Source organism: Myxine glutinosa, chromosome 5 (genome assembly GCF_964187855.1).
Source record: "Myxine glutinosa chromosome 5, kmMyxGlut1.1, whole genome shotgun sequence".
Lineage (NCBI taxonomy): Eukaryota > Metazoa > Chordata > Myxini > Myxiniformes > Myxinidae > Myxine > Myxine glutinosa.
In genome coordinates this window covers 103,967,981-103,980,059 of record NC_136265.1, presented here as the reverse complement: position 1 = coordinate 103,980,059, position 12,079 = coordinate 103,967,981, and the positions used below count along the sequence as shown (strand labels likewise).

The window sequence follows — 12,079 nt, the reverse complement described above, 5'->3', positions numbered from 1 at the left end:
GCGTTCTCCTGGCATCCGCCAAACCCAGATTTGTCAGTCGGACTGCCAGATGGTAAAGCGTGATTCATCACTCCAGAGAACGCGTTTCCACTGCTCCAGAGTCCAATGGCGGCGAGCTTTACACCACTCCAGGCGACGCTTGGCATTGCGCAGTTTGATCTTCGGCTTGTGTGCGGCTGCTCGGCCATGAAAATCCATTTCATGAAGCTCCCGAAGAACAGTTGTGCTGACGTTGCTTCCAGAGGCAGTTTGGAACTCGGTAGTGAGTGTTGCAACCGAGGACAGACGATTTTTACACGCTACGCACTTCAGCACTCGGCGGTCCCGTTCTGTGAGCTTGTGTGGCCTAACACTTTGTGGCTGAGCTGTTGTTGCTCCGAGACGTTTCCACTTCGCAATAACAGCATTTACAGTTGACCAGGGCAGCTCTAGCAGGGCAGAAATTTGACGAACTGACTTGTTGGAAAGGTGGCATCCTATGACGGTGCCACGTTGAAAGTCACCGAGCTCTTCAGTATGGCCTATTCTACTGCCAATGTTTGTCTATGGAGATTTCATGGCTGTGTGCTTGATTATATATACTTGTCAGCAATGGGTGTGGTTGAAACAGCCGAATCCACTAATTAGAAGGGGGGTGTCCACATACTTTTGGCCATTAGTGTGTTCTTGTTTTGTATTTTAAATTAATTTTCTGAAATTTGCAGAATTTGTTTTTCACTTGAAAGTTGTGGGTTACGATGTGTAAATAAAGGTGGAAAAAGTGTGATTTAATGCATTTTAATATCTGATGGTCTGATATCCAAACTTCCCTCTTTCGGCTTTCCTCCTTCACTCTGCTCTCTCATATCAAGCTCTCTCTCCGACCGCTCTATCTGTAATTGTTGATGGTTCAACATCTTCCTCCTTCCCTATCAACAGCGGTGTCCCTCAGGGTTATGTCCTGTCTCCAACACTCTTCCTTCTTTTTATCAATGACCTTCTTTCTTCTACAAATAACCAAATGCACTCATATGCTGATGACTCAACGTTGCATTCCTCCATGTTTTCCCATCTGCCCAATCTTCCCTCACTCGATCTAAATCTTGTTTGATCACAGCCACCTCTTTAAATTCGGATTTGGACAAGATTTCCCAGTGGGGCAAATGTGATCAGGTTACGTTTAATGCTTCTAAAACTCTATTTCTTCCCATGTCTTTCTCTAAAACACCTCTCAACTCTCCAACCTCCTTTGAAAGCTCCACAATTACACCATATGAATGAATGAATGATGTGATACAATAAACCTACTAGGTATTACCCTAACATCAAATTTATCCTGGAATCCACACATTACACAAATAGCTAAGTCTGCCTCAATGAAACTGTTCAGACGTGGAAGATTCCTCTCCTCTCAACAGTTTCTTCAACTATATAAAGGATTGATTCGTCCTTGTACAGAGTACTGCTCTCACATCTGGGGCGGTTATAGCTCCACATACTTACTGGACAGAATTGAATCCAAAGTAATCCGACTTGTCAACTCTCCCAATCTGACCTCAAAACTCGACCCGCTCGAATTACGCCACAAAGTTGTCTCCCTTTCTCTTTTCTATAGAAATTACTTTGGTTTCTGCTCCCAATCACTTGCTGCTTGTGTCCCTCCACCATTAGCAAGACCACGGAATACTCGACAAGCCACTACAACGCATGATTATTGTGTAAACATTGGCAACTCAAGGGTGGGCTGTTATGATGTTTGTTTCTTCCCCACCACTGCCAAACTCTGGCACTCTTTACCTTCTCATGTCTTTCCGAACACTTACGACCTTCCCCTTTTCAAAAAGCAGATTTTTTACTTCCTCAAAAACGCAGACTATTCTCTCTTTATTCACTTTTCTATACATGCAACTCTTTTATTTAGACCTGGCCTCGATGAGGACTATATAGTCCGTGACTGGAGCCTTCAACATTAAAAATAAAATTCCAGGCTACAAGGCTACAAAAGGTAAAAAATTTGAAAGGGGGTGTAGACTTTCTATAGGCACTGTATAAGCAGGTAGTAGGTATGGCGGGAGCAATTAACTTTTCATGCCTCCGCCCCCAAAGGTGGTCGGAGGCATTATGTTTTCGGGTTGTCCGTCCGTCCTTCCGTCCGTCCGTCCGTACGGGCTAAACCTCGTTTTTCTCAGTAACCATATATCCGATTGAAACGAAACTTTCAGGGTAGGAGTGTCATCCAAGCAGAATGTTTTTATGATAATTCTGATGTCATAGGTCACGTGGCATGGCGGCCATCATGGATTAAACGCAAATAATAAAAAAATGATTTCTCGGAAACCGCTGATTGGACAAATTTGAAACTTGGCACATTGTTAAGTACTCCCAATGGGAAACAAATGCATGATAATGCATTATAGGTGATGTGGTATTCCAGCCAAAAATGTTTTAATCAAATTTCTTATCCCAAAAATCTGAAATTGCATGCACATGATCTATGACCCATTTGTATTGAAATATTAAATTTATGACATCATAGGTCACATGGTTTGGCAGCCATATTGGATTTAACCTAAAACCTTAAAAAAATAACTTCTCCCAAACCACCAAATCGATTGACTCGAAACTTTACGTGTGTCATTGACTAGGCATGGCGAATAAAAGATGATCACAAAAACATTATTGGTCACATGGTGTGGCAGCCATATTGGATTGAAGGAAAATATTAAATAATTATATCTCTGAAACTGCTAAAGCTGTTGATGCGAAATTTTACAAATATCATTTGTAACAGCACTGTTGCATATAGTTTGAAAATGACGATGTCGTAGGTCGCATGGTTTGGCAGCCATCATGGATAGAAAAACTAACATTATCCAATCAACACGAAACTTCACAAACGTGATCCCCTACCCATACATATGCAGAGTGTACATTTTTAAAGGTCATATGGTATGGCAGCCATATTAGCTTGAAAACTGATATTTAAAAAAATCCCTTCTCTGAAACTGCTTCACCGATCGATGTGAAACCTGTCGTGGCTGATGAAAATGCGATACTTGAAAACAGCTGAAGGGATTTAAATCAAACTTGTTTATTTCTAGGACAGTGAACGAGGGCACCGACCCGTTGTGGACTTTGCAGAGGCATATTGGTGACAGTCACATTGTTCTAGTTTTGTTTGTTTTTCAATCATTACTATTGAGGGTTAAGTCAAAGAAGTGTAAAGCCAAAGCTTGAATAAAAGAATGTTGAGCTGTTTGATGAATACCTTCAAGATCAGAATGGAAACGGCAAAAATTGAGGAGAGGCTGGAAGCGGAAGTAGAAGTAGAAGTGGGGGAAATAGGGAGGTCAGGGGAGGTGAATGGTTTGGAGGTAATAAGGATTTTTTTTTTTGAAAGACACTAAACATGGGTTATAATTGGATGGATTTTAAGGAGAAGCAAGCGTTACGCCTAGGTCCCCCGTCGGTGAAGTGATGAGTTGACAAAGTGGAAGACGTAAGGCGGCCATCTTGGATTTTGACGTGGCGACCCAATTTTCAATAGCATTCTTCCTTATGCCTAGATACACCCACATACCAGATTAGAAGTTGGTACTTTGCTTATTTTTCAAGATATTCCACTCACAAGGTTCAGACATACATGGCGGCGGCCATCTTGGATTTTGACGTGGCGACCCAATTTCAATAGCGTTCTTCCTTATGCCTAGATACACCCACACACCAGATTAGAAGTTAGTAGTTCGTTTATTTTTCAAGATATTCCGCTCACAAAGTTCAGACATACATGGTGTCAGACATACATGGCGGCGGCCATCTTGGATTTTGACGTGGGTTGCACCCACACACCAAATTCGAATGCGGTCCTTCGCTTACGCACGCACATACGCACGTACGCACGCATGGACGGACACACGGACGGAGGGGAAAACCATAGTCCCCCTTTCGCTCCGCGGTGCGATAAGGGGACTTGAGAGAAAACAAAAGGGCTGACAGTAGTAGGGAGAACAGACAATAAAAAAGATGATTGTGGACTCGAACTAGGAAAATGCAAGCCTCAAAAACCACGCACGAGAAGTCCGACGAATACTTACTTATAAACTGGCACAAGTTTTAAAACAAAAACCAAACTAGAAGCACACAGTATAAACACAAACAAAATAAGCAGCAAAAACTCGACAAAACTACTGGGAGTACTTATCTTTGAGGAATTTGGCAGAGTCAAAATACGGCACGACCGAACTCAAGGAACAGCAAGTTGAACTAAAACTCAAACATGTCATAACCTTGTCATAAGTAATTTAATTGTCAAAAGAACAAATGAAACGAGTAAACAATATGACGTGTCCTCCATGAAGCTCGGCTTACCTTCGAGCAGCGGAGCAGCTTTGCTGTTCTCCCTGGGAGGAGAATCACGTGCTTCCTGCTTTACATGCTCATTGCTCAAAGCATCCTGGGAAGTTTGAAGAAAGGAACTTTTGAATTTTTTGGACTTAACCAGATGAGCTTCACCTGCAAACCATGGAACAGGAAGTTACTTCTACTCTTGAAGGTATTTGTATCATTGTTATTCACATTGAACTACAAGAGGAGGATTGTTGAGGTTGTTGTTGTTCAGACCTTTGACAAGCGAAGAATAATCATCAATGAACTCGGACTCCACCTTCACCTCCATAATAAAATCTGAAAACAAAGACATCCCATTCAAACAACTTTAAGGAGCAATTCTAAACAAATTTGTAATCCAGCACAAGTCCAGCAAGTATTTACTTTGATGATGGCACGAGGAAAAGAGAAGAAAGTTTCAACAGTGGAAAGCAATTTCGCGAGTGTGAAGGCCAATGAGGGCCCAGAACTTCACTCACTCACCGCAGGCAGGTAGGTGGTCTTTCTGTCTTCTACCGACTCCTCTCCGGCCTTGCACCCCCAGCTCTCTCTGTGCTCTGTCCCCCAAATATTCCTACAGGTCGCACAAGATCTGCCAGCAACCCTCTGATGGTTAAACTGCCGAAATCTCGGCTCTCCGCTCACCTTCACTCTTTCATTCCTCTTTTCTCCTGCCTCTGGAACAAACTCCCTCACTCCCTTCAATCCCACTCCTCCCTCCAGGTCTTTAAAACAGCTGTTCACCACCATCTCTTATCTTCCCCCATCCAAAACCTTGATCTTTTCTACCCCCGCTAATTCACCCCAGATCCACCTTGTTTGAAATTCCAACTTCTTTCCTGGAAGTCCTGGCAGTGTCCATATGTTTTATACCTCTCCCACTGCCCCCTTCCCACGCCCCCCCCCCCAAAGCCCTCGCCCTCTCTCAGATCTCTCGATGTCTCCATGTCTCTCGGTCCCTGCTCTCAAATGTTGTGTTTGTGTCCTTCCCCCTCTCTCCCCATCTTGTCTACCGCTCCCTATGTTATATGTTTTATGTGTCGGTTTGTCTTTCTGTGTGATTAATGTTCGCTCTTTCACGAGCCTCGATATTGTATACAAAAAAAAAAAAAAAGAAAAAAGAAAAAAAAAGAAGTGATACTCAGTGTGCAAATCTGATGGTAGTCAGAGCGGGATAGATGCTCCACATCGGATCAGGTGATGCCACTGCACATGGTCCAGCGCTGCCACAATACCAAAAATAAATTGCGCTGCAATACATGTCCCCTACCGGTAGTCTGTCGTCCGGAAAACTGTTGGGGAAATTACCAAGGGTTATTTACCCACAGGTTCTGAATCGTTCCCAAACGCTAATTACCTCAGGACAGGCTCACCTGTGATTCGCACTCGGGACTTCGATTTATACACCTTGCAGACAGGTCAGCAGAAGCACGACAAAAAAAGTTGTTGATAAAGAACCTTACGAGTCGCTAAATATCAGTAATTTATTATATTTTCCGGTTCACGATCAATGATCGATGTATATATATATGTTGCTCGGCTTGGCTCCGCCCCTCCCGAAAGCGCGCGCTGTGTCGCACTTTTGACGTTCGCAGACGAGGCTGAAGGCGCGCGGTGCGGCTTGAGGAGAACTCCAGAATAGACAAGAGATATCCATTAAAAAAATATATTTTCGTTTAATTAATGATATCTGCCAAACCACGTGCCCCATCGCAAATTCCAAAAGGACATTTTAGTAGACTGACATGCTCAACAGATCTGTGAAGTTTCCCCTCGATTGGATCAAAATGAGGGAGGAGCTCGGTTTTAAAGGTTCATGCTTAAAAACGTCATAATTCTGAAACCATGTGACGCATGACGTCATGCTCGCTGATTTTTTTGTTCGTCATGGGTATGCGATTTTGCCTGCAAAGTTTGGCCTCGATCTGTTCAGCCGTTGCAGAGAAAAAGGGGTTTTCGTGTTTTCATGAAAAACAATATGGCGGCCGAACCACGTGACCTGTGACGTCATAATTACCATTAAAATATTCTCCAGACCGAGTCCCCCCTATGGTGAAAATTTGATCTCAATCGGTCCAATTATTGCAGAGAAAATCTTTTTTAAAGGAAATTAAAACTTAAAATGGCACTGAGTTAAGGAGCATCAGAATTATCAGAATTCCCAAAGTTCAAAGTGCCATAACTTTGTCAAAAATGATCGAAACGTCGTGAATTTCGAACTTGATCTGTAACTTATCATGAGGAAACCATGTGCCAAGTTTGAAATCATTAGCATTAAGAGTTTAGAAAAAAAGTCCGGAAAACTGTTCTTTGCGTGATGGACTGACGGACTGACAGACGGACAGACGGCGTTCAAACCTACAGTCCCCTCCGGTGTACACCGGTAGGGGACTAATAAGTGTTGACCACAAGACCGGCTGTCATGAGATGGCTTTTGATAACATATTTGTACTGCAGCCACTAACTACCTCTTCCTGTAGAGCTGGATGAAAGTTCTCCACAGAAAACTGCGTTTTGGTATTCTGTGACCCATTGCGGTTTCCATATCTTTGAACACTTGGTCGAGGCTCGTGGAAGAGCTACATCAGAATGCAATGGAAGATGGAAAGTTCTATTTTTTTATGTACTCCTGCGCCGCCAACAAAGACCACTAGTTCTGTACTGGAATATGCAACTACCTTTGCTTATAGAATGCTTTGATTGAGCTCTTGGTGGAAGGAAAAGCAGCAAAGAAGGATTAGTGAAGAATTCAGAAGGGCATGCAAGGGAAGATAATAATTAATTATTGGCGATTTCAATTTGACAGGGATATATTGGGTCCATGAACAGGGAAAATGCCGAACACATCAGGATTTTATAGATTTAGACCATGATTGTTTTTTAAATCCAGTTTTTAGCTAAACCTATGAGTGGGATAGGGAGGGAGGGTGCAGTGGTTGACCTCTTTCCAAGAAAATTATCCCAATATGGTGAAGAAGGTGGAAGTAAGAGTGCACTTGGGCCAAGTGACCATAACACAGTATGCGCAATACTTGTTTAGAGTTGGCATTCTGGATACGAGAGTAAAGGTAGCTTTCTTCAGTGCAGTTACTTATTACCTCCAGTTACTTATTACCATTTCCTGTCTGTTTTTTGTATGCATAGTTGAGGCTCGTGGAAGAGCTAGTACAGTGAACGGACGAGGACATAACAGACAAAAAGAGGATGCAAAACACACATGCATGGGGTGGACAAATTGGATACAGAAGGAAACTCCAAGGAGGGAAAACTGGAAAACAGGAAGGAGGGATTTGGTTTGGGTTAACGAGGGTAGAAAAGATCAAAGATTGGGGATGATTTGAGATGGTGAAGAACAGCTGCCATGAAAACCTGGAGGGAAGAATGGGATTGAAGAAGATGTGGAAGTTGATTCCACGGGTGGAAAAAAAGGAATAAATGAGTAGAGGTGAACAGTGATCCTGGATTTTGGTAGTTTCACCAGAAGGGTGTTGATGGTGAATCGTGTGAGCCTTGCAGAAACCTAGGGGGTAGGGAGTTGCGGGGAGACACAGCACTGAAAGAGCAGAGGGTACAAGATCACAAATGAGGTGGTATAGACAGAGACACCAAAGACCTGTTTGTGATGCCGAAGTGATAGACCCATAGACTCAGCTTCAGCGTGGGAGATTCCAATGATCTTGAAGGCCTTGGTTTCCACGGCATCATATTGAGCAAGATGTGAGGCAGAGAAGCCAACCCAGAGGGGAGAGCAATACTCCATCAAGCTGCAGATGAAGACCTCATAGGTGGATAGGAGTTCAAGAGTGCCAAGAAAGGACTTTGTACGACAGGATGTCCAGTTAGCGGCTGGCTTTGGAGGCCAACTTTGAAATGCGGTTTGCCCAAGAAAGATGATGGCTGATCGTGAGACCCAGGAGCTGATTATGAGACCCACAAGGACTGAACTTCAAGAGAATTGTTAAGAAAGTGGATATGAAGGTTTGCCAGATGATGAGAGTGTGACATTTTTCATGATAGAAAGACATAGATTGGGGATGATCATGATGATAGAAAGACATATTCCAAGTGTTTGACCAGCTTATGATTTTTTTCGTTCTGAAGAAAGGGAAGAAGTTGCAGTCTGCCTGTCTGAAAGATGAGGGATGTCATGGCAGAGGGTGGACAAATAGAGGAACAAGCAAATAGATAGAGGATTTTCCAGAGATTTAGAGACGTCATTGATGAAGATCAGGAAAAGGAATGGGCCCATGCACTGCTTTGGAGCACTCCAGCCTTGACAGGAGAGGAGATGAAAGGATTCCATTGAGTGACACACATTGACTAAGACAGTAGAGGAAGTTGGTAAACCATGTGTGGAATTGGCCTTGGATGCCATAGGCAGACAGTTTGGAGAGTAAGGCAGGATGCCCGAGCACGACATATGTCCAGAGAGAAGGCCCTGATCTCACGTCTGACATTGAGGGCCTCCATCCATTGTTGAGAGTAGAAGCAGCATGTCCAATGTGGAGGGCACTGGTCTGAAACCAAATTGGTGATCTGAGATGAGGTTGCTGAAGAAAAGGAAAGATTTCATATCAACTGCTATGATGTATTCCATGACCTTGCTGATGAATGGAAGTAAGCTGATAGGTCTGTAATTGAGGGGATCATATTTTACTCCAATTTGATGCAGCGCAGTGATGTTGGCGGATTTCCAAGCAGATGGAAGATGACATAGTACAAATGATAGAGTGAAAAGGACAAGGAGAGGAAGTGCAGGAGCAGCTGAGCATGTTTTTAGTACAAGTGAGGTGATGCCTTCCCGTCCTGTGGCGGAGTTAGATTGGAGGGTTGAAAAAACCTGCTCTACCTTCTCAGGTGCAAAGACAGAGTCCAGGGGCATTTGGGTACGACAGGGAAGGATGAGTACCAACAAGGAGGGGTTGGGTACACAAGATTTGGAAAAAAAACATATTTGAGACAACCTTCTCACGAGCAGTCGGCAGTGGTGCCATTTGAAGTAAGAGGAGGGATGGGAGGGCTTTGAAAGGTTCTGGAGGTTGGAGAGATGTTGTTTTCTGGCTCTCCTGAGAGTGGACACAAACTTGTTGCAGACTTTTTGGAATGCACTGAGATTGCCTTTAGTCAGATTTGCCTCACAGGAAGAGAAGGCATGTTGATTTACCCCTATTTGTTTGTTCGTCTGTCTGTCTATCTGCAAGCAGGATATCTCAAAATGTTAAGGATGGATTCAGATGAAACTTGGTGGACAGGTTGGGTGTGTGACGAGGACGAATTCATTCAATTTTGGTGAAGATGTTTGAGAATTTTTTTAATTTTACGTCATTCTGCACCATTGAGATAGGGCCAAAAACAATATATGGCATGGTATTTCAAAAAGTTGTGCACAGATTATGACAATACTTTGAAGACGAGTTGAGTATGTGACAAGAACTAGCTGATTAGGTTTTGGTTAAGGTGCAAATGCAGATCCGGCCCATCAGTGGACTACAAAATGTAAACTGTTCAGTCTGGTGGAGGTATGCCGAGTCTGGTGGAGGTACTCTTCCGAGTGCTGTTCTAGTTCATTTCTGTGTCTTTCATCCCGAGGTTGGTACTGGAATTGTCTTGGCGGTAATTAATGCTTTGTTTTCTTTAAAATCACATGTCTGCTTCGCTTTGCATCTCCTTTTTAAAACATTTTAAAACATTTTCCGTTGATCCATCATGGCTGATAAACCGTGTGAATTATGACGTCAGACTCATCAAACTTTATTCTTCGTGGCTCACAGTTTATTAAGTGCCCACGTAGAAATCACCGCTTGCATTTATAATTGGCGGTTCTTGGGATGGACTGGCCATGAGAAATATAGTTTGGTAAAAATGACAAAATATGACAGCATCGTCATCACAACAGGCAGCGTGGGACGGCTTCGTCACCTACACGGGTGCGCAGGACGGCAGACAGACAGACAAACAGGCCAGACCAACCATTATTTGTGAATCTTCAATTTCCCAAGTAACAAGTAAACACAGTGTGATGTGTTCTCTGCATAGCTTGGCTTACCTTCGATCAGATGGGCAACTTTGCTGGACTCCCTGGAAGGAGAATCACACGGTTCCTGCTTTACATGTATCCAGGGATGCATCCTCAAAGTATTCTGGGAAGTCTGAAGAAGGTTTCTTTGGAAAGTTTCTGACTTCACCACATGAGTGAAGCAACCTGCAACCCATGCAGGAGTTTTTAATCTTGTTTTATTATAGAAGGCATCTGTATTATCATTTACGTTGATTTATAATCGGAAGTTATTTTTGTTGTTTAAACCTTTGTTGAATAAGAAGTAATCAACTAAGTTGGACTCCACCTACACTTCAACAATAACATCTGAAAATAACATCCAATTCAAAATCAACTTTCATAAAAACATCATCCGATTCAAACACAACCTCAGGTGTATTTATGGAGAGAAAAGCGACACCAGTGTTGTGATGTCGTTGTTACCCAGAGTATTCCAGGATGTGAAACCACTTCCCCCAAGCTCAGTGGTTGTATTAAGTGTTTATCTTGTCAGTATTTCCATGTGTGTGGATGTGAGCAGTAATTCCATTACGAGCCGTTGACCTTGTATTTAAAAGAACCAAGAAAGACCGCACTGTAGTCACTTCCTGCGCCAAAATCCAGTAACGGGCTGATTAGGAAGCACGCATTTAACGCACTCTTAAATGATGACCAGGCGAGTGGGAAACACACATTTAATGCGCTATTAAAAAATAACTCAGCACCATAGAGTTACATGTCAACCACTCGAGGGCGGAGCAAGATTAAATCATGGCGAGATTAGAAAGCTTGTCCGCCATCATCGTTCCGGGCAAAATTGCATCTGAAGTACTTGAAAGATGTCGGAAAGCTGCGCTTGCTGTGGTTGTATCAACCAAAGGAGGAGAAACAGTGGAATCTCCTTTTATAAGCGAGTAGTATAGTAGATTACAGTGTACATAACGTCATAGAGTACATAACGTCATAGAGTACATAACGTCATAGAGTACATAACGTCAAACAATAACGAGTTAGTTGTACTTTATTACTAGACCATGGCTAATGACCATGTTAAAGTTAACCATCGTAGATTAACATCAACTTCGTTTAATCCAAACAATCGACGAGTTGGTGAAAGCATGAATCAGTTCAACATTAAATTGAATAATCGTAGAAATAAAAACGAGTTTCATTTTCCGAGTGAAAAATCAGACGAGTTATAGGAAGCCTTTTTAACATAACATGAATGTAAGTACGTGGGCATGAGGGGGGACCCATTTATTGTGCCATGTTTAACGCAGTATTTGTGATCCTTTCAGTGTCAGCAAGTTTTTTCTCCTAAATATTGTCGCATTCAACGGGATAAACATCCCTGGGTGACGGATGACCAATCGAGCTTTAACTCTGAGGCGTGCCCAAACTATGGCGGTGTTGTCTCTTCAGCACGCGCGAGGGTGGAGGGTGACGAGGCTTACCTGCACGGGTTTCACTGGGGCATCCTTCAACCCACGCCTCCAATTAAACAAGACAGACGAGAAATTTAAATTCAACAAACAATGGCTTAAATAAAAGAAATGCCAGGGAACAAAGAAATGACTGCAAAACGAATTCCTAATTGAGACGTCTCCACACAGACACATGAAACAGACACAGGGATAAATAACTGAAAGTGGTGCGTTTCATAAAAGTGTAAAAAAT

The 12,079-nt window shown here is 42.9% G+C and overlaps 1 protein-coding gene across 1 annotated transcript in view; it reads right to left on the bottom strand.

Annotated features, from left to right (window-relative positions):
* LOC137428437 (uncharacterized) overlaps nt 1–12,079 on the bottom strand; it is a 57,695-nt gene that overhangs the window by 8,813 nt on the left and 36,803 nt on the right. The window contains exons 12-14 of the mRNA XM_078777399.1: nt 10,412–10,567; nt 4,600–4,662; nt 4,348–4,491 (exon numbers count right to left, since the gene is read on the bottom strand). Of these exons, the coding sequence (XP_078633525.1) occupies nt 4,348–4,491; nt 4,600–4,662; nt 10,412–10,567 (363 nt within the window). The remainder of the gene's footprint in view (nt 1–4,347; nt 4,492–4,599; nt 4,663–10,411; nt 10,568–12,079) is intronic.